General features: G+C 50.6%; 2 protein-coding genes across 4 annotated transcripts in view; one reads left to right on the top strand and one right to left on the bottom strand.

Annotated features, from left to right (window-relative positions):
* Window positions 1–18,782, bottom strand: part of plekha2 (pleckstrin homology domain containing A2) — a 331,260-nt gene that overhangs the window by 29,968 nt on the left and 282,510 nt on the right. For all 3 annotated transcript variants that reach the window (XM_033013856.1, XM_033013855.1, XM_033013854.1), the window contains exons 2-4: window positions 18,402–18,565; window positions 6,315–6,371; window positions 1,373–1,421 (exon numbers count right to left, since the gene is read on the bottom strand). In XM_033013856.1, the coding sequence (XP_032869747.1) occupies window positions 1,373–1,421; window positions 6,315–6,371; window positions 18,402–18,542 (247 nt within the window). In that variant the 5' untranslated portion in view covers window positions 18,543–18,565. The remainder of the gene's footprint in view (window positions 1–1,372; window positions 1,422–6,314; window positions 6,372–18,401; window positions 18,566–18,782) is intronic.
* The window catches only part of LOC116967306 (soluble scavenger receptor cysteine-rich domain-containing protein SSC5D-like), a 173,562-nt gene that overhangs the window by 140,266 nt on the left and 14,514 nt on the right, over window positions 1–18,782 (top strand). The window lies entirely within an intron of this gene.

Raw genomic sequence — 18,782 nt, 5'->3', positions numbered from 1 at the left:
AAACGTGTAGGTTTGTAGGTTAATTGGCTTCGCAAAAAATACCCCTAGAGTGTAGAATAGAACTGGTGTGTGGGTGATCAATGGCCAGTGTGGACTCAGTGGGCCGAAGGGCCTCTTTCCACGCTGTATCACTAAATATTTAAACTAAAAAAATCAATATATTTGTGATGTGAACTGTACACTTGCTTCTTCGAAGGATGCTGCTTGTCACAATATCACAAAATATTTCCTTGCAAATATTGGGAATCAGAGGTTAATAATAGACAATAGACAATAGGTGCAGGAGTAGGCCATTCGGCCCTTCGAGCCAACACCGCCATTCAATGGCTGATCATCCCCAATCAGTACCCCGTTCCTGCCTTCTCCCCATATCCCCAGACTCCACTATCTTTAAGAGCCCTATCTAGCTCTCTCTTGACAGTATCCAGAGAACCGGCCTCCACCGCCCTCTGAGGCAGAGAACCAGTGAATACAAGCCCTCAACGCTGAATTTTTGTGGGTGTGGAATCAAATGGTGACTGGACCGAATAAAGGAGGTGATTTCCTTCTCTGAGATAAAGTCGGCCTGGTGGCTCTTTGTAACTAGAGGGTGGCATAGAGGAGCTGCTGCCTCACAGCGCCAGAGACCCGGGTTCGATCCTGACCTCGGCTGCTCTCTGTAAGTGGAGTTTGCACGTTCACCCCGTGACCGCGTGGTCTTCCAGTTGCTCCCATAATCTGGGTTGGAGCCCATAAAGGTCCATTGTTGGCTGAGTAAGATGTAAGATGTAATAACAAGAAGGATACAAGAATCCCCCCCCCCCCCCCAAACCACTAGCACCACCTCTACCCAGTCTGAAGAAGGGTTCCGACCCAAAACGTCACCTACTCCTGTTCATAAGTGATCGGAGCGGAATTTGGCCATTCGGCCCATCAAGTCTACTCCACCGTTCAATCATGGCCGATCTATCTTTCCCTCTCAAACTCGTTCCCTTCTCCCCATAACTCCTGACACCCGTACTAATCGAGAATCTATCAATCCCTGCCTTAAAAATATCCACTGACAGCCTCCACAGCCTTCTGTGGCAAATAATTCCACAGATTCACCACCCTCTGACGAAAGAAATTCCTCCTCATCTCCTTCCTTAAAGACCGTCCTTCTATTCTGAGACTATGTCCTCTGGTCCTACATACAGGGAATAACACCTGTATGTTTGTGAGTAGTCGCACAAAGAATCGTACCTTTTTCAGGTCGCTGCTGGTTTTTCAACATGTTGAAACATTTTGGTGACCTGCTGCGATTATGAAGGGGAACGGCAAGTCACCAAAAAAAACGCATAAGTGGGACAGGCCCTTTAGCTTTGAACTGTTGACATGAAACTTAAGTACTTACCAAAGCAAAATTCAACTTTTGGTTTCTGTTTTGCTGTAGCTTCACTGATCTGAAAGCCAAGGAGAAGTCATATTAGGAATATTTCATGCAATGATTTCACAGCAAAGCCTCCACACAGCGTCAGAAGCCCGGTTATCTCGGGCGCTGTCAATGTGGAGTTTGCACGGGTTCTCACCGTGGCCACATGACAACTTTACAAAACTTCGGTCAGGCCGCATCCGGGGTATACGACCGTGGGAGGAAAGGAGAAATGAAGATAAGACTTTATTGCCTTCCCTCACAGTGGGGGAGGCCAGGTCGGGGGCAGTTCCCCCGCCACGGGTACCATGTAACCCCGTGCTACCCGCTCCATGGTCGGATAGTCGGCGACTAAACCGTCTCCCCCAGCTGGTTTGCCAGATGAGGAGGGGGCTGTGGACCACCAGCAGGACCAAAAATAAGACCTGTCAAAGGGCGGATGAGCTTCTAGCGAGCCAACGGCCATCCACACTTCAGTAGAAGTTGCGATCACTGTCGTACATAACATTGTAAGGCACCGTGCCTGTTGATGTTTTCAACAATGATGACGATGATGATGATGACAGTGGGGAATGTGGCGGAGTCGCTGTGGTGGAAGTTTATGTAAATTTTTATGACGTTGTGTGTCTTGTTGCCTTTTTGTTATGACTGTATGGCAAACCAAATTCCTCGTATGTTGCAAAACATTCATGACTAATAAATTGGGAATATGATTATGATTGCATGCAGCTCAAGTCGCCCCCATCACTGAAGGACGTGGAGGCTTTGGAGAGGGTGCAGAAGAGGTTTACCACAACACTGCCTGCATTAGAGGGTATTAGCTAGCTCTAAGGAGTGGTTGCATTGGTGTGTCAGAAGTTGAGGAGAGATCTGATAGATCTATATACAATAATGAGAGTGATCGACAGGGTAGATAGTCAGAACTGACTAGGGCGGCACGGTGGTGCAGCGGTAGAGTTGCTGCCTTACAGCGAATGCAGCGCTGGAGACCCGGGTTCGATCCCGACTATGGGTGCTGTCTGTACGTTCTCCGCGTGACCTGCGTGGGTTTTCTCTGAGATTTCGGTTTCCTCCCACATTCCAAAGACGCAAAGGTTTGTAGGTTAATTGGCTTGGTAAATGTAAAAAAATAGTCCCTAGTGCTTTGTAGGATAGTGTTAATGTGCTGGTCGGCACGGACCCAGTGGGCCAAACGGCCTGTTTCTGCCCTGTATCTCGAAACTAAAGTAAACTGAAGGTAGTCTCGGCCTGAAACGTCACCCATTCCATCTCCCCAGAGATGCTGCCTGTCCCGCTGAGTTACTCCAGCATTGTGTGTCTATCTTCGATTTAAACCAGCATCTGCAGTTCCTTCCTACACACAGAGAGTCAGAACATCATCCCCATGATGGAAATGCAAAGACTAGAAGGCGCAGAATGAAGGTGAGAGGGGCAAAGATTAAAGGAGATGTACGTGACAAGTCTTCATAAGTTCATGTCATAGAAGTAGCATTAGGCCATTCGGCCCATCAAGTCTACTCCGCCATTCAATCATGGCTGATCTATCTCTCCCTCTCAACCCCATTCTCCTGCCTTCTCCCCATAACCCCTGCCCACCCGTACTAATCAAGAATCCATCTATGCCTGAAAAATATCCACTGGCTTGGCCTCCTTGGCCTTCTGTCTTTTTACACAGAGGGTGGTGGGTGCCTGGAACGTGCAGCCAGGGGTGGTGGTGGAGGCAGATACGATAGTGGCGTTTAAGATGTTTTTGGATCGGCACATGGATATGCAGGGAATGGAGGGGTATGGATTACGGAGGAGATTAGTTTAACCTGGCATGGTGTTCGGCTTGTGGGCTGAAGGGCCTGTTCCTGTGCTGTACCGTTCTACGTTCCATGTCCACTGCACTTCACGCCCACCCTGCCCACCTGCGCAGTGCCCGCTGGCCCCTGTGCTCCTGCTCAACCTTCGTGAGACAGGACACTGGCAAATGCATGAGTGCCTTCAGACTCCGACTGACGAAACCTTCCTCTTGTGAAACGGGCCATGGTTTACAGCCATGGGACAACTTCAGCCTCGCCCCTTGTGGGAGAGTCAAGGTACACACAAGCCCCCCACCCCTGGTTGCGTGAAGCAAGTCCTTGACCCGAAACCTCACCTATCCATGTTCTCCTGAGATGTTGCCCGAGCCGATGAGTTACCCCAGCACTTTGTGTCTTCCAAGTTGCACAGCCTCTGTTTAACAACTAGCAATCATTCTACTGCTAGAGAGGATGCCTCGGGTGCTGTCTGTGTGGAGTTTGCAGGTCCAAGTGACCACGTGGGTTTCCTCTGGGTGTTCTGGTTTCCTCCCACGTTCGCAAACTCGTGCGGGTTTGCAGGTTAATTGGTCCTCTGTAAAGTGCCCCTAGTGTGTAGGGAGTGGACGCGAGGGTGGGATAATGTAGAACGGGGGTGATCGATGGGTGCCGTGACTTGGAGAACAGAAGGACCTGTTTCTGTGCCATCTCGGTCAATCGGTCAGTTTGGTGAGCCGCTCAAGGGTTCGTTGGTCGGCGGGACCGGGAGCGAGATGGAGACGTCGGGCGCGAGAGGCGTGGGCCGGTGGAGGGTGAACCGGGATAATGCCTCCAGCGCCTTCAAGGTCGGCTGCAGGAGCGCCCCCGCCGGGACACAAAGATGGCGGGGCGAGGAGAGGAGACGGGCGTCGGTTCGCGGGAACTGCTCCAGTACATCGAGCGCGCAGGCCGACCGGACTTTGGACTTTGACTAACGGCACCAAAACATGGCGGTGTCCGCATGTGTAGTTAGGGTTGCCAACTGTCCCGTATTAGCCGGGACATCCCGTATGTTGGGTTTGACCGCCCTTGTCCCGTATTTGACTGCTACTACTCGGGTCGATGGGACTGTCGGGTCGGAGCGCCGCGTCCGGTCCCGCCTCACCCGTCCCGACGTAGTGCAGCCCATGGAGTGCAGCAGCAGCGCCTCGCCCGTGGCCCTCTCGCTCGGCAGCCCGGCCAGCTGTCCGACCTTCGGACCTTTGCTTACCGCCGACACCACCACCACCCCTCCGTCTCACGGCCGATCAACGGTTCATGAGTTGGATGGGGTGCCTGGTCCAAACCTCCTCAGCTGGCCCGCCGGCTGGGCTTTGTGTGCAGTCCAGCACCCGGGACAACTCATCATTCACCCAGCCACGGCCAAGTCGGTCAACGAATTGTCGTCAGGAATTTGTCCCTGGTTTTGACCTTTTGTCCCTTATTTGGGAGTGAGAAAGTTGGCAACCCTAGGTGTAGTATATGCAAAAATAATGCCTTTGTGCAGTTGCATGCGTGACAAACACAGCTGCATTGAACCACTGATTCTATAATATCCCAGGAACCAGCCTTGCACCCTCTCTAGGGCCTCAGCTGCAGCATCAGAGGCCAAGCACGTGAATGAAGCAGAAATTGGAACAGGCTAGAGACTGCGTGTCCTTTCCCCCCTAACCGAGTTGAGAGCCTGAGGCCACAGGCCCTTCAACCCACTGAGTCTATGCTGACCAGCAATCGCCCTGTACACTAGCACCATCCTACACACTAGAGGCCAATTTACAGAAGCCAATTAACCTACAAACCTGCACGTCTTTGGAGTGTCAGAGGGAACCGGAGCACCCGGAAAAAAACCCGCGCAGGTCACGGGGAGAACGTGCAAACTCCATACAGGCAGCACCAGCAACAAGGATCGAACCCTGGTCTCTGGCGCTGTGAGGCAGCAGCTCTACTCGCTGCACGGCAGCACAACCCGGGACACCGCCTTCCACGCCAGTCAGCGGAAGAGCAAGAAAAACGCTGAACTCGGGGAAAGACCCCGGGACAAACAGGTTGTTTCTTTCGATGGCCGCGTGCATTTTAGATGCTTGGTGAAGCCCGGCGGCTTGGAATCCAGTCGGTACCAGGGTGATCGTGGAGTTGCTGCCCTGTGACGATGACTCAAGGCTCCAGCTCTCTTTGCAAAGACTCTCTCATTGTTTCGCGCTCTTGAAACACGGGCTGTCAGCATCTGGCTGCCAAATCACAGCTGGCAGAACAATAAACCACTTACATCTGGCCTGCCAAGCTGTGCACATCCAAACTCTTTTCACATGGAATCACATTTGCACGCAATCTAACTTTATCTTAATCACTATCACCTGTCCTGATGCCTTCATCCACTGCTCCTTGCCAAAAGTTCTCCAATTTAGTTTCGCTGGGACGTTACACAAGTTTTGGACATTATATTATTTATTTGTCGCATTACGAGGTGGCCATGCGGTCTATGCCGACTGCCAGAGACCAGCGACACGGTGGCACAGCGGTAGAGTTGCTGCCTCACAGCGCCAGCGGTCCGGGTTCCATCCTGACTACGGGTGCTGTCTGTACGGAGTTTGTACGTTCTCCCCGTGACCGTGTGGGTTTCCTCCGGGTGCTCCGGTTTCCTCCCACATCCCAAAGACGTGCGGGTTTGTAGGTTAAAATTGTCTTCTGTAAATTGGGCGGCATTGTGGCGCAACGGGAGAGTTGCTGCCTTATAGAGCCAGGGACAGGGGTTCGATCCCGACTACGGGTGCTGTCTGCACGGAGTTTGTACGTTCTCCCCGTGACCTGCGTGGGTTTTCTCTGGGTGCTCCGGTTTCCTCCCACACTCCAAAGACGTGCGGGTTTGCAGGTTAATTGGCTTGGTGTAAATGTAAAGTTATCCCTGGTGCGTTAATGTGCAGGGATCGCTGGTCAGTAGGGACTCGGTGGGCTGAAGGGCCTGTATCTCTGAATTAAACTAAAAACCAATTATGGAGCCAGTGCACAAACGTGGGGCTGAGGAAACAGACTGACCATGTTCTTATTGAACAGCACAGGAAGCACGAGGGGCCGAATGGCCTATTACAGCCCCTGTACTTTAGTTATAATCTGGGCAGATTAAATACCTTGGAGATGTATGGTAGCTGTAGGCTGCCGACGTACTGAGTTCCAGGTGGCAAGTTCTGAAATAAAATAAAGCAAAACGTATATTGTGAGCCAGTTATTCCATTGTGGCTTCATGTGTTGAGTCCTTAAGCAAGTTGAAGTAGAACTCATCCCACCCCCGTCATTCCTTCTTCTCCCTGCAGGAACAGCTTCTTCCCCTCTGTTATTTTACATTGATTGTATTTATAGACAATAGACAATAGGTGCAGGAGTAGGCCATTCGGCCCTTCGAGCCAGCACCGCCATTCAATGTGATCATGGCTGATCATCCCCAATCAGTACCCCGTTCCTGCCTTCTCCCCTGACTCCGCTATCTTTAAGGGCCTTTAAGATCTTTAAGTATTTATGCATATAGTATTATCTGATCTTATCAGATAACATGCAAAGCAAAGCTTTTCACTGTACCTCGTGACACCAATGAACCTAGATGTGGAGTTAGATGTGGCCCTTGTGGCTAAAGGGATCAGGGGGTATGGAGAGAAGGCAGGTACAGGATACTGAGTTGGATGATCAGCCATGATCATATTGAATGGCGGTGCAGGCTCGGGGCCGAATGGCCTACTCCTGCACCTATTTTCTATGTTTCTAACCTCCGCTGTAAACCAGCATCTGCAGTTCCTTCTTACACATTGAACCTAAAGAGGCAGCTCTGTTGAGACCATAAATATCCATAGCATTAGTTTAGAGGTACGGTGCAGAAACAGGCCCTTCGGCCCACCGAGTCCGTGCCGACCAGCGATCTGCACACATTAATGCTATGCTACACACACTAAGGGCAATATGCAGGAGGGGACAGGCAGCATCTCTGGAGAGAAGGAATGGGTGATGTTTCGGGTCGAGACCCTTCGAGATGCTGCCTGTCCCGCTGAGTTTCTCCAGCATTTTGTGTCTATCTTTGATGTAAACCAGCATCTACAGTTCCATCCAACACAGGGACAATTTACACTTATAACAAGCCTATTAACCTAGTTTAGGCAAACACTTCTTCGTCACCTTCTCAGGCAGTGCGTTCCAGATTCCACCCATTCTGTTGGCCACATGGAGCGCAAGCAGAGCAGCCAGTGCACGGCACAGCTGGGAGAAGCCAAGGGAAGGGGGGACGCCCCTGCACACACTTCTGCCTGAGCCCCGGAGACCCAGTCAAGGCTAAATTGCCGCAAGTGCTGACCGCGTTAATAAGACTAATCTGGCAACAACCTGGCCCTGGCCCTTAACTCCAAGAAGCTCATTGTGGACTTCAGAAGGTCTAGGGGCGGCACGCACACCCCCATCCATATTAACGGGACGGAGGTGGAACGTGTCTCCAGCTTCAGGTTTCTGGGGGTCAACATCTCCGATGACCTCTCTTGGACCCACAATACCTCAACTCTGATCAAGAAGGCTCACCAGCGTCTCTTCTTCCTGAGGAGATTAAAGAAGGTCCATCTGTCTCCTCAGATTCTGGTGAACTTCTACCGCTGCACCATCGAGAGCATCCTTACCAACTGTATCACAGTATGGTATGGCAACTGCTCTGTCTCCGACCGGAAAGCACTGCAGAGGGTGGTGAAAACTGCCCAACGCATCACCGGTTCCTCACTCCCCTCCATTGAGTCTGTCCAAAGCAAGCATTGTCTGCGGAGGGCGCTCAGCATCGTCAAGGACTGCTCTCACCCCAACCATGGACTGTTTACCCCCTCCCTCCCATCTGGGAGGCGCTACAGGTCTCTCCGTTGCCGGACCAGCAGGTTCAGGAACAGCTTCTTCCCTGCAGCTGTTACATTACTTAACTCTGCACCTTGGTGATTGCCAGTCACCCCTCCCCCGGACACTCCTTCCCCCAGAAGAATTGCACTCTGTACTACTACTGTATGTACGTATATATATTTATTGCTCATATTCTATGTTTGCTCTTCCAGGGAGATGCTAACTGCATTTCGTTGTCTCTGTACTGTACACTGCACAATGACAATAAAGATTGTATCTGAATCTGAATCTGAATCTAATTAATAGTTTATTCCTTCTTCGCAAGGCCCACCGCAATTCTCAGCACCCATGCAGCAGTTGCAGAGACGGAATACAAGATATCATCATTCAAGATGCATTTAATGCAGTTACGTTGCTGCGTAGGATTGGACTCACAACCCAAAGATTTTTTATGGAACGAATTGCCGAAGGAGGTAGTTGAGGCAGATGCTACCAGAACATTTTTAAAAAACTAATTGGACAGGCGCATGGATAGGACAGGTTTCGAGTGATTTGGGCCAAACTCAGGCAGGTGGGACTAGTGTTGATGGGGCATGCTGGTTGGTGTAGGTAAGTTGGTCTGAAGGGCCTGTTTCCATGCTATATCACTCTTTGACTCAAATGGCAGAGGACAAGAATGGGCCCTTCAGCCCATCACGTCCATGCCAGCCCCCTTTTGCCCATCGGACATATTCAATGGGCAGCCACATACAGAATACTGAAAGGCTCGGATTGAGTGGATGTGGAGAGGATGTTTCAACTAGTGGAAGAGTCTAGGACTAGAGGTCATAGCCTCAGAATTAAAGGACGTTCTTTTAAGAACGAGATGAGGAGACATTTCTTTACTCAGAGGGCGGTGAATCTGTGGAATTCTTTGCCACAGAAGTCAGTGGATATTTTTTAGGCTGAGATAGATAGATTCTTCATTAATACGGGTGTCAGGGGTTATGGGGAGAAGGCAGGAGAATGGGGTTGAGAGGGAGAGATAGATCAGCCATGATTGAATGGCGGAGTAGACTTGATGGGCCGAATGGCCTAATTTTGCTCCTATCACATGATCAGTTATGACTTTAGGGCCTCTCTGGCAATCCATCAGTCCCAATGGGATTTAGTTGGCTGTCAAGTGCTCAGACCAGTCCGTGTGCTGAGCTAAATTCAACCCCTCCGATCTTTCAAAGTGGAGGCTGAATAACAGATCGTAGAGTCTTACAGTGGGGAAACAGGCCCTTCAGCCCAACTTGCCCACACCACCCAACATGTCCCAGCTACACTCATCCCACTTGCATGCATTTGGTCCATATCCTTCCAAACCTGTCCTATCCATGGCAGACAAAAGTACTGGAGAAACTCAGAGGGTGCAGCAGCATCTATGGAGCGAAGGAAATAGGCACCGTTTTCTGGGCAAGAGACTACCCGATCTATTCCTCTCATGATTTTCTACACCTCGATAAGATCGTGTTTGGGTTCCGGGTGGGGACAGGGCGTGGCACTGAAGCATGCCCGCGGAGATAGCTGTCAGCTCAACCACCTCAGGAAATTTGACCTTCCATTTTGCAACGACCATGAACTTCAAAGAGAAGCAGCAGGGAAATGAACCACAGGCTGTGGGTTGCAGAACAAGCTGTGGGGAGAGCTTCCTGTTCAAACTTACCCACCCAGTTGATGCTGAATGAAACATGCACTGTCACATGGTGTTGACGTGGAGATGGCTATCTATTGGTGTCGACTTAAGCCTCATCTTTCTGCTCATAGAGTGATACAGTGTGGAAACAGGCCCTTCGGCCCATCTCGCCCACACGCCAACAATGTCCCAGCAACACTAGCCCCACTTTACATGCGCTTGGTCCATATCCTTCCAAACCTGTTCTATCCATGTAACTTCGTTTTAGAGATACAGCGCGGAAACAGGTCCTCCCACACTCCAAAGGCAGACAGGTTTGTAGGTTAATTGGCTTGGGATAAATGTAAAATTGTCCTTGGTGTGTGTGTGTGTGTGTGTAGGGTAGTGTTAATGTGCGGGGATCGCAGATCGGCGTGGACCCCGTGGGCCATAGGGCCTGTTTCCGTGCTGTATCACTAAACTAAACTAAACCCTGAAGAAGTCTGAAGAAGGGCTTCGGCCCGAAACGTTGCCTATTTCCTTCGCTCCATAGATGCTGCTGCACCCGCTGAGTTTCTCCAGCACTTTTGTCTACCTTCGATTTTCCAGCATCTGCAGTTCCTTCTTAAACTAAACTATTTGTGTTTGCCATGAATGAGACAAACTGCTTATTTTGCTGCTAGATTTAATGAGTCACTTGAATGGAAATCTCCGCGCTGCCATGGTGGGATATGAACCCGCGTCTCTGGAGCCCAATGGACAGACGTTCTGTTTTTCGTTTAAACATGCAAGGGTCTAACGTTGTCCGAGCTTTGGCTTTAAACGAGGCTGGTCTGTGGGACGTGGTTGCCGTGCAGACAGAATTCAAACCAGTCTTGGCAGGGGATGGTAGGAAGGGAGATAGAGGGGTGGGTGAAAGAGGGGGGTTAAGGAGAGAGTGAGGTGAGGGGGGTGAGGGTGAGGGTGGGGGCATGGGGAGGGTGAAGGGTGGGAGGGAGAGGTCTCGTTGGGCCGCAGGGCCTGTTTCCACGCTGCATCTCAAATACCAGAAACTAGATCTGGAATTAAAAAGCTGGTCCCAGCATTGATGACTTGAAATCTTGTCATAAATACACCAAAAAATACAGAAAATCTGTAGCTATGATGCCATCTACGCAGTGTGGTCGACCTGTGAATTCTCTATGAAATGGGCCAGTAAATCACCTTGTGTGGGAAGGAACTGCAGATGCTGGAGAAACTCAGCGGGTGAGGCAGCATCTATGGAGGAAGGAACTGCAGATGCTGGTTTACACCAAGGGTAGACACAAAATGCTGGAGAAACTCAGTGGGTGAGGCAGCATCTATGGAGGAAGGAACTGCAGATGCTGGTTTACACCAAGGGTAGACACAAAATGCTGGAGTAACTCAGCGGGACAGGCAGCATCTCTGGAGAAGAAACGTCACCCATTCCTTCTCTCCAGAGATACTGCCTGTCCCGCTAATTTGGTCCGCCAATTTGTCTCTATCTTCGCAGTAAACCACCCTGTTGTACACAAACCACTATTAATAGCTCACGGTGGAGGTTCACACCAGCTTCTCTCGGGAGGCAACGCCCTGTGATGCCCACACTGTATGCCCACAAGCAAATAAAAACAAGAGTTAGGGCAAATCGAGGTTGTTTTATGCTAGAGCTGCTGACACACTAGTTTAGAACAGCACCTCACATTTGGCTCGGGTAGCTGACAACCCAGCGATTGGAACATTGACTTCTCTAACTTCAAGTAACCCCTGCTTTCCCTCTCCCTCTCTCCATCCCTCCCCTTTCCCAGTTCTCCGACCAGTCTGACTGTCTCTAAATACAATTTTGCCTCTGTTTGTTTTCTTGTTTTCCTCTCCCAGCTAACAATGAGCTATTTGACATCTTCACCCATTCCTTCCCTCTTGAGAAGTCTCTGGCTCTGTAAGGCAGCAATTCAATCTCTGTCTCCCTGTAAATCCAAATATTATAATTATGGTCTCGACCCGAAACGTCACCCATTCCTTCTCTCCAGAGATGCTGCCTGTCCTGCTGAGTTACTCCAGCATTTTATGTCTACCTTCGATTTAAACCAGCATCTGCAGTTCTTTCTTGCACAGGGGCAATTTACACTTATAACAAGCCTATTAACCTAGTTTAGGCAAACACTTCTTGAAAGATGCGAGTGTGGAACACTCTCCGTCACTTTCTCAGGCAGCACGTTCCGGATTCCACCCATTCTGTTGGCCACATGGAGCCCAAGCAGAGCAGCCCGTGCACGGCACAGCTGGGGGAAGCCTAGGGAAGTGGGGATGCCCCCTTGTGCACACACTTCTGCCTGAGCCCCGGATTAATAAATTCCACGGTGGCACCACCAGTCAGGCCCAGTGCCAGCAGCAATGCAGCCACGTGCCTCCAATGCAAACAGCCGCTCAAAGCCAACACGCAGCGACTGCCAGTGATGCCGCCCCGTGCATCAGCCAAGAGCCACATCTGGCACGCAGGGGGATCCAGATGTGCTTCACCGCACTGCTGAGTGATTATGTAAGGAAACGGCGTTTAAAGACCGGCGTTAACAGCGGTAGATTGCTGCCTCACAGCGCCAGAGACCTGGGTTCGATCCTGACCACGGGTGCTGTCTGTACGGAGTTTGCACGTTCTCGCCCGTGACCGTGTGGGTTTTCTCCGGGTGCTCCGGTTTCCACCCACATCCCAGAGATGTACAGGTTTGTAGGTTCATTGGCTTCTGTGAACTTGTGAATGGTCCCCAGTGTGTGGGATAGTGCTAGAGCTGAAGCAAATTGCTGGAGTAACTCAGCGGGCCAGGCGGCATCTCTGGAGAAAGTTTGAAACATATAAGATTAATAAGGGTTTGGACACGCTAGAGGCAGGAAACATGTTCCCGATGTTGGGGGAGTTCAGAACCAGGGGCCACAGTTAAAGAATAAGGGATGGGCCATTTAGAACTGAGATGAGGAAACACTTTTTCACACAGAGAGTTGTGAGTCTGTGGAATTCTCGGTGGAGGCAGGTTCTCTGGATTCTTTCAAGAGTGAGCTAGATAGGGCTCTTAAAGATATCGGAGTCAGGGGATATGGGGAGAAGGCAGGAACAAGGTACTGTTTGGGGATGATCAGCCATGATCACATTGAATGGCGGTGCTGGCTCGAAGGGCCGAATGGCCTACTCCTGCACCTATTGTCTATTGTCTATAAAGTGGGTAGGCTATGCTTCGGGTCGGGACCCTGCTTCAGACTGCTCGCGCCTTTGTTGGCAAGCCTGAAGAACAAAGCAGGTGAGGTTTTTGATGTCAGAGAGGGCTTTGCTTGTTTTGATAGCAGATGGCAGCTGCTGCGATGTGCATTCCACATCTGTGCTGTGGAGTTATGGCACGCTACCATACAACAGGAACTGTATCACGCCAGGCTTCAAGCCACACGTACTGACAGGTGGTTTCGCAAGGAATGAGGGAGAGGGTGTGCTGGGTTGTGAAAATTAAAACCGGCCCGGAGACGGACAGAGACATTGGCGGAATTCCCAATCCCCCAGTCATCTTTGGAATTCCCGTTTGGAAAAGCACCTCTTCAGATGCAGCGGAATCCCCCTTCCTACCCTCACCACCTGCCCGCGACACAGAGGCCTACATCAGAGAGCCAGGCTCCCAGTTTGGGTAATGTTCTCGTTCTTGTCCATATAGAACAGAAACAGGCCCTTCGGCCCAACTCGTCCATGCCGACCAAGACGCCCATCTCAGCTAGGCCCATTCTTCCCGACTAAAGAAGGGTCCCGAGCCCAAACGTTACCTATCCATGACCCCCAGAGATGGTGCCTGACCTGCTGAGTTACTCCAGCACTTTGTGGGGTTTTTTTGTAAACCAGCATCTGCAGTCCCTTGTGTCTGAGGGAGACAAAGTGAGAGAGAGACAGAGAGAGAGTCAGAGAGGGACAGAGAGAGAGAGAAAGAGACAGAGAGAGACAGAGAGAGAGACAGAGACACGGAGAGAGAGACAGAGAGAGAGAGAGACAGAGAGAAAGAGACAGACAGAGAGAGACAGAGAGAGAGAGAGACAGAGAGAGAGACAGAGCGAGAGAGACAGAGAGGCAAAAAGAGATTCAGATAGAGAGACAGAGAGAGAAGCATAGACAGAGACACACAGAGAGGGAGAGACACAGAGAGAGAGAGGCCAAGATGGCCATTCGCAGGTCCAGGCAGCGGGCGGTCGATGGTCATGCCAGAGTCGGCTGCCTGCCCCACTTCCGGCCTCCGTCCATGCACGCGTGTCCCTGGAGAGGGAACACACACGCGGTGTCCACGGGGACTGTGGAGGCCTTCCGTGGGCGCTGGTCACCATGTGGGGTTGAGAGTATCGTAAATAATGAATGCATCATTGTCCTATAATAATTAATTGGTACATTGTAACCTCAGATTGTGTTTTTGATGTGATGTATTGTGTGTTTGAACTGAATAAAGTTTTTGTAAAGGGAAAAAAGAGAGAGGCAGAGAGAGAGATAGAGAGAGAGAGACAGAGGGAGAGAGACAGAGGGAGAGAGACAGAGAGAGGGAGACAGAGGGAGGGTGAAGAGGAGGGGGAGGGAGTGCTGGGGAAACATAGAAACATAGAAAATAGGTGCAGGAGTAGGTCATTCGGCCCTTCGAGCCTGCACCGCCATTCAATATGATCACTTGCGAACCTGTGTCTAACTTGCGAACCTGTGTAAAGGACTGTCGGGGGTCCCTAGATGGAGTCGAGGGAGAAGGTGAAGGAGAGGTGTTGCATCTCCTACGGTTGCAGGGGAAAATACCTGCACTATTATTGTTTGTTTGTTTTTTGGGTGTAGGTATATATAATCTATATATATGTGTATATATTCCATCGTTGGGACGACAGATGGCACAATGGGCTAAGTGTTCGGCTGGCGACCGGAAGGTGGCCGGTTCGAATCCCGCTTGGAGTGCATACTGTCGTTGTGTCCTTGGGCAAGACACTTCACCCACCTTTGCTTGTGTGTGAATGTGTGTGAGTGATTGGTGGTGGTCGGAGGGGCCGTAGGCGCAGAATGGCAGCCACGCTTCCGTCAGTCTGCCCCAGGGCAGCTGTGGCTACAGAAGTAGCTCACCACCACCGAGTGTGACTGAGGAGTGAACGAATAATGTGATGTAAAGCGCCTTGAGTATTAGAAAGGCGCTATATAAACCCCATCCATTATTATTATTATTATCGTGGAGCTGGCCGGCTTCGCAGCGTGGAGAGCTGCGGTGGCGTGCGGCTGCGACCCGACTCCGGTGGATGGTGACACCAGGAGCTCGCGTGTCCCCGGTGGGAGACCGCTTTGCGGGGCACCGGCAACGGCGACTTCTCCCGCCCAAATTGCGGGGTTGAAGGTGACCTGGAGCGGAGCCTTACATCGCCCGGCGCGGCTTAAACAGCCGCGGGACTTGCTAGCGCCCGCCGGGGGCTCCAGTGTCGGGACCCGGAGCAGGGCCTTGCATCGCCCCGCGCGGCTTTAAATGGCCGCGGGACTTTCTAGCGCCCGCCGGGGGCTTTGACTTTGACTTTGACATCGGGAGAAGAATGGAGAGCAGGGGAGAGACAAGACTTTGCCTTCCATCACAGTGAGGAGGAGATTCACTGTGATGGATGTTTGTGTAAATTGTGTTGGTGTGTGTCTTGGTTCTTTTCTTGTATGACTGCAGAAACCAAATTTCGTTTGAACTTCATGTGAGGTTCAAATGACAAATAAACGGTATTGTATTGTATGTGCGTATGTGTATATACACACACACTGACATTTTTTTTCTCTCTCATTTATTATATAGTTTACAGTGTACCATGTTTCCATATTGTGTTGTGCTGCTGCAAGTAAGAATGTAATGGCTCTATCTGGGACACATGACAATAAAACACTCTGGACTCTCTTGAATCCGGGGAGGTGGTGGTTTGGATGGGAAGGGTTGAGTGAACCAAGGAGTTGCGGAAGGAGAGATCCCTGCGGAAAAAGGAAAGGGGACGGGAAGATTTGTTTAATGATGGGATCTCTTGGAAGGTGACAAAAATGTCAGAGGATAATGTGTTCGAGCGGAGGCCGGGGGGGTGAAGGGTGAGGTCCAGAGGAATTCTTTCCGATAGGTTTCCTTTCCGCTTGGGACCCTTCTTCAGACTGACGGGACCCTTCTTCCTCAGCCTGTCCTAGTTCTCCAGTGGTATTGCCTGGCCCGCTGAGATACTCCAGCTCCCAGCTTGGCTGGCATTGTGGAGAATGTGGATTGCTTCATTATAGCCCTGTCCCACGGTACGAGTTCATTCCAAGAGCTCTCCCGAGTTTAAAAAAAAATCAAGCACGTGGTAAGCACGGAGAATGAACGTAGCGGGTACGTCGGAGCTCGGGGACGTCTCTTAGCGGCTCGTAACGCCAACGGCAGGTACTCGGGAAGACTCGCTAACGGCAGGTAAGCACGGGAAGACTCGTGAAGATTTTTCAACATGTTGAACAATGTCCACGAGAGCCCCGAGTACCGACGAGTGGCCATTACCGTAAATCTCCGAGTTCGAATCAGGGCAAACTCGGGAGAACTCTTGGAATGAACTCGAACCGTGGGACAGGGCTTTGACACTTCCAGCGCACATAACCTAAGATGGCTTCCTGCCCCAACTAATCTTTGCAAAACCATCTCAATGTCGTTCTGAATTCTGAATTCTGCCTGGGCGGAACTCAGATAAAATAGTAGACGTCACAGTCCAAGGCAGTGTCTGACACCTCGCTCAGATAGATGCAATCAGACAGAGTGTCTACGCTCACACATAGAGCTTTTGAAAACTGTAACCTGCACTCTGTTTTGTTCTCTTTTTGCACTACCTGATCTAATCATGCTTGCGATGATTTGCATGGAGAGGACGCACAAAGAAATATCCCACAGTATCTAGACCTTCGATCTAACAAACCACAAAGGTCACAAGTATAGAGACCCAGGCTACACGAGGCAGCTCTTGTAAACCTCTGCCCCTTTGTTTCGTATCGTTTATTATTGTTGACACATGTACCGGGGTTGGACAGGCTAGATGCAGGAAGATTGTTCCCGATGTTGGGGAAGTCCAGGACAAGGGGTCACAGTTTAAGGATAATGGGGAAATCCGTTAGGAACGAGATGAGAAAAATATTTTTCACACAGAGAGTGGTGAATCTCTGGAACTCTCTACCACAGAAGGTAGTTGAGGCCAGTTCATTGGCTATATTTAAGAGGGAGTTCGTTGTGGCCCCTGTGGCTAAAGGGATCAGGGGGTATGCAGAGAAGGCAGGTACAGGATACTGAGTTGGATGATCAGCCACGATCATATTGAATGGCGGTGCAGGCTCGAAGGGCCGAATGGCCTACTCCTGCACCTATTTTCTATGTCTCTATGTCTATGTCTCTACCGAGGTACAGTGAAGTGTTTAAGAAAGAACTGCAGATGCTGGAAAAAAATCGAAGGTAGACAAAAATGCTGGAGAAACTCAGCGGGTGAGGCAGCATCTATGGAGCGAAGGAATAGGTGACGTCACTTATTCCTTTGCTCTCCATAGATGCTGCCTCACCCGCTGAGTTTCTCCAGCATTTTTGTCTACCTTCGAGGTACAGTGAAAATATTTTTTGTTGCGTCCTATCCAGTTAGGGAAAAGATGATACGTAATTACAATCAAGCCGTCCACAATGTACATTTACTGAACAAAAGGTGTAATGTTTAGTGCAAGATAAAGGCTGGTTAAAGATTGTCCGAGAGTCTCCAATGAGGTAGATGGGAGCTCAGGACCGCCCTCTAGTTGGAGTTTGGATGGTTCAGTTGCCTGATAACAGCTGGGAAGAAGCTGACCCTGAATCTGGGGGTGTGCGTTTATTTCACGCTTCTGTAGCTCCTGCCTGCTGGGAGAGGAGAGAAGAGGTGACACTGGTCCTTGATTATGCTGCTGGCCCTGCCGAGGCAGTGTGAAGTGTAGATGGAGTCAATGGAAGGGAGGTTGGTTTGTGCGATGGTCTGGGCTGCGTCGACAACTCTCTGCGATTTCCTGCAGAAATGTAGGAACAAGGCAATGCAGGAGCTGGACCTTGATTGTGAGACTAGTCCTTGGCTGTGCCGAGGCAGCGTGAAGTGTCGGAGACGTTCACCAACATATTACTGCATGTTGTCCGCTGTTCAAGGTGTGGGCTCTTACACATCGGCGAGACCAAACGTAGACTTGGCGACCTACCTGATCTCTTGGTGGCTAAACACTTTAATTCTCCTTCCCATTCCCACACAGACCTTTCTGTCCTAGGCCTCCTCCATTGTCAGAGTGAGGCTAAACGCAAATTGGAGGAACAGCATCTCACGTATTTCGCTTGGGCAGCTTACAGGCCAGTGGTATGAATATTGATTTCTCTAACTTCAAGTAACCCCTGCATTCCCTCTCTCTCTATCCCTCCCCCCCCCACACAAGTTGCACAATGGCCTCCTATATCACTGTTACCTTTTTGCATATCTTTCATTCGTCGCTATATCTCTCGTTTCCCTTTCCCTTGACCATTCTGAAGAAGAGTCTCGACCCGAAACGTCGCCCATTCTTTCTCTCCAGAGACGCTGCCTGTCCCTCTGAGTTACTCCAGCATTTTGTGTCTACCCTCGGTTTAAACCAGCATCTGCAGGTCCTTCCTAAACATGTCACACACGGCAGGTGGAGGTGCTCCACAAGCAGCTGGGATCGGGGATCACCGACCTGGGGGTTGTCCATGTACCACAGGAGCGCGTTGTCCGACGTGTCCAAGATGAAGTATCGCCGCAGGAACTTCCCGCTGCCCTCGACCTCCTCGATGTCCAGGAACCCACAGACACGACTGTACCGATCCACATAAGGCATCTCCGTTCCCACTGATCATCACACTGAGGGAGCACAAGGTAGAACAAGGAATTACAAGGGCTACCAATGCCTTTGGGCACAGATAAATCACAAGCATCTTTTACAAATGTGAATGGCCATGTTTATAAAACACAGGGGTGGGAGGTGTGGGAAGAAGCAGTTAATCTTTGCTTTTAAAAGCCAGGGACTGTCTCTTTCTCTCTCTCTCTCTGTCTCTGTCTCTCTCTGTCTCTCTTTCTT

The sequence above is a fragment of the Amblyraja radiata genome, chromosome 39, assembly GCF_010909765.2.
Source record: "Amblyraja radiata isolate CabotCenter1 chromosome 39, sAmbRad1.1.pri, whole genome shotgun sequence".
Lineage (NCBI taxonomy): Eukaryota > Metazoa > Chordata > Chondrichthyes > Rajiformes > Rajidae > Amblyraja > Amblyraja radiata.
Note: the sequence above shows the minus strand (reverse complement) of the source record. Positions and strands in the feature narration are given on the sequence as shown.